The sequence below is a fragment of the Montipora capricornis genome, chromosome 14, assembly GCF_036669925.1.
Source record: "Montipora capricornis isolate CH-2021 chromosome 14, ASM3666992v2, whole genome shotgun sequence".
Classification (NCBI taxonomy): domain Eukaryota; kingdom Metazoa; phylum Cnidaria; class Anthozoa; order Scleractinia; family Acroporidae; genus Montipora; species Montipora capricornis.
In genome coordinates, this window is record NC_090896.1 from 29,844,723 (window position 1) to 29,847,222 (window position 2,500).

Sequence of the window (2,500 nt, forward strand, 5' to 3'; positions counted from 1 at the left end):
GTAACGATAAGCGTAATCAACTTAAACACAATATTCGATGTGCCCATGACAGTGACTAATTTATACGAGTGATGGGTAAGCAGTTTACATTAACAAATGCGGAATTTCTAGCGACATGGTAAACATGGCGGCAGGTCGTGCTTGCTATAATCTCCGCGTTTTTGGTCTAGTTTGCCTAACTGTGGTTCTTCTTACGGATACTGCTCCATACACTAAGCTTAGTCTACTGTATAGACTTAAAATTAATGAATTTTCTCGCCGTGCAGCCACTGTTAGAGTTCCTGTGTTAAAACAAACCAGTCATGGGGCGTCGGTTGTAGTTCTGCCATTCGACTCTCATGTTTCTCTATCTGCGTATTTTGCAATCTGCTGTGATGTCTCTAGCTTCTAATCCTGGTCCTGTGGTTGGCCAAGGTTTTATCAAGATCAGAGTTTATAGCATCTGATAATTCAGTAGGCTGTAGCCGTGGAGTTAACGTTAGAGTCAACACAAGATCTTGCGTTAACTTTCAACGAAACGGCTTATCTGTCAACCCACCTTTGCATTCTATCATCCAGTGGCATCAATCAGTACAAAGCACCATTAAGACGCGGATTTCTTCGAACAGGAAAACAAGGGGTTTCAGAAGATTTATTAGGGAGCGAAATTTTTCTAACCTAATAGATTGCATTTCGGCTTGCTCAACCTCTCCAGATTTGCACATCAGAGTCAACACAAGATCTTGCGTTGATTTACGACGAAATGGCTTCTCTGTCAACCTACCCTTGCATTCTAGCATCCCGGGGGGGTACTCCCAGAAAAATTGGGTAGGGGTGTGCGGCCCGCTTCCCAAAACCCTTACCCTATTTATGACCAAAATCTGCGATTTTCCCTACCCTATTTATGACCTGACCAAAAATTTGATACCCTACTTATGACCTGACCCTTCAATCAATACCCTGGTGCAGACCTGCCTTATAATAATTTCCCTAGTTTCCCTAGTTCAGACCAATGTTAAAGGCAATGTTTAGGGGGAGAGGAAGGCAAAGGGCGGATGGAAGAAGGGGGACATGATAAAGAAGTACCTTCTTCTAAATAAAAAAACCAATTCAAGACTAGAGTGCAAAAATCGATACCCTATTTATGACCAAAATGGCGGAAAATTGAAAAAAATCGATACCCTATTTATGACCAAAACGGCTGAAAAACCCTATCCTTTGGGGCTGCACATACCTATATAACCCATATAAGGGAGAACCCCCCCTCGGGTCTAGCATCCAGTGGCACCAGTCAGTACAAAGCATCATTAGCACGCGGATCTCTTCGAACAGGAGAACAAGGGGTTTCAGAAGATTTATTAGGGATCGAAACTCTTCTAACTTAATAGATTGCATTTCGGCTTGCTCAACTTCTCCAGATTTGCACATCATTATCATGGCTAAGGATTCTAGGAACAATGAGCAACACCTTTCTGTTCGGATTACATCACGCCATGATCACTCACCAAAAATCATCACTCACAATGCCAGGAATTCATCCAACCTTGTCCATGTAAACACTGCCAAGAAAACATCTGATCGGGCACCGTGCTTAAAGTTCGCAACTTGGAATATCCGTGCTCTGAACAAAAAGGCATCATCTGTGTGTGACCTGGTTATATCTAAGAGGATAGACATATTAGCTGTGGTTGAAACCTGGCTCACTACTGACAATATCTCTGGTTTAACTCTGGCTGATATTATAAACACCCTTCAGGACTTCAACTTTATTCATCTTCCTAGAGAAATGCGTGGTGGTGGTGTAGGTTTCTTTTTGAGGAAAGGGCTAAATATTAAACAAAATGAGATCACTCTGTTTAATGCTTTTGAGTACATGGATATATATATTTCTACTCCTACGTCGTCTATGCGCTTTGTTACGGTATATCGACCTCCGCCCTCAAAGAAAAACAAACTCTCTGTCCGCATGTTCTACGATGACTTTTCTATTCTACTCGAGAATCTTGCGGCTTCGCATTGCAACCTGATAATTGCTGGAGACTTTAATTTTCCTGTTGACAATCGCGAGGATGCCAATGCTTTGAAGTTTTTGGACATGTTGGAAGCAGCTGGGTTTGAGCAAAGGGTTGTGGGCCCAACCTATAAACGTGGACACACCCTTGACTTAGTTCTAGTGAGGCATGATGATTCTCTATTACGTGGCCTTCCAGAAACTGTTTGTTTTCCTAACAAGATCTCGGATCATAGTGCCATAGTGTGCACCGCTGATATACCTAAGCCCTGTGCGACAACAAGAACGTTTCAATGTAGAAAATTGCGCAAGATTGATTTGGATTTATGGTACAAGGATTTAAAGGATTCTGCATTATATAATTCTGATTTAAACGCATGCACAGATCCTTATGTATTGACTGATCAATATAACAAGGTTCTAAGCAATCTCATTAAATTACATGCTCCTGTTCGCACTCGTACTGTGACACTACGTCCTTACTCGCCATGGTATGATGACAACTTAAGG

The 2,500-nt window shown here is 41.9% G+C and overlaps 1 protein-coding gene across 1 annotated transcript in view; it reads left to right on the forward strand.

Moving 5' to 3' along the window:
- The first annotated feature begins 1,414 nt into the window (after positions 1-1,414).
- LOC138031852 (uncharacterized) overlaps positions 1,415-2,500 on the forward strand; it is a 1,518-nt gene continuing 432 nt past the window's right edge. The window contains exon 1 of the mRNA XM_068879474.1: positions 1,415-2,500. This exon is cut by the window's right edge and continues 432 nt beyond it. Within this exon, the coding sequence (XP_068735575.1) occupies positions 1,415-2,500 (1,086 nt within the window).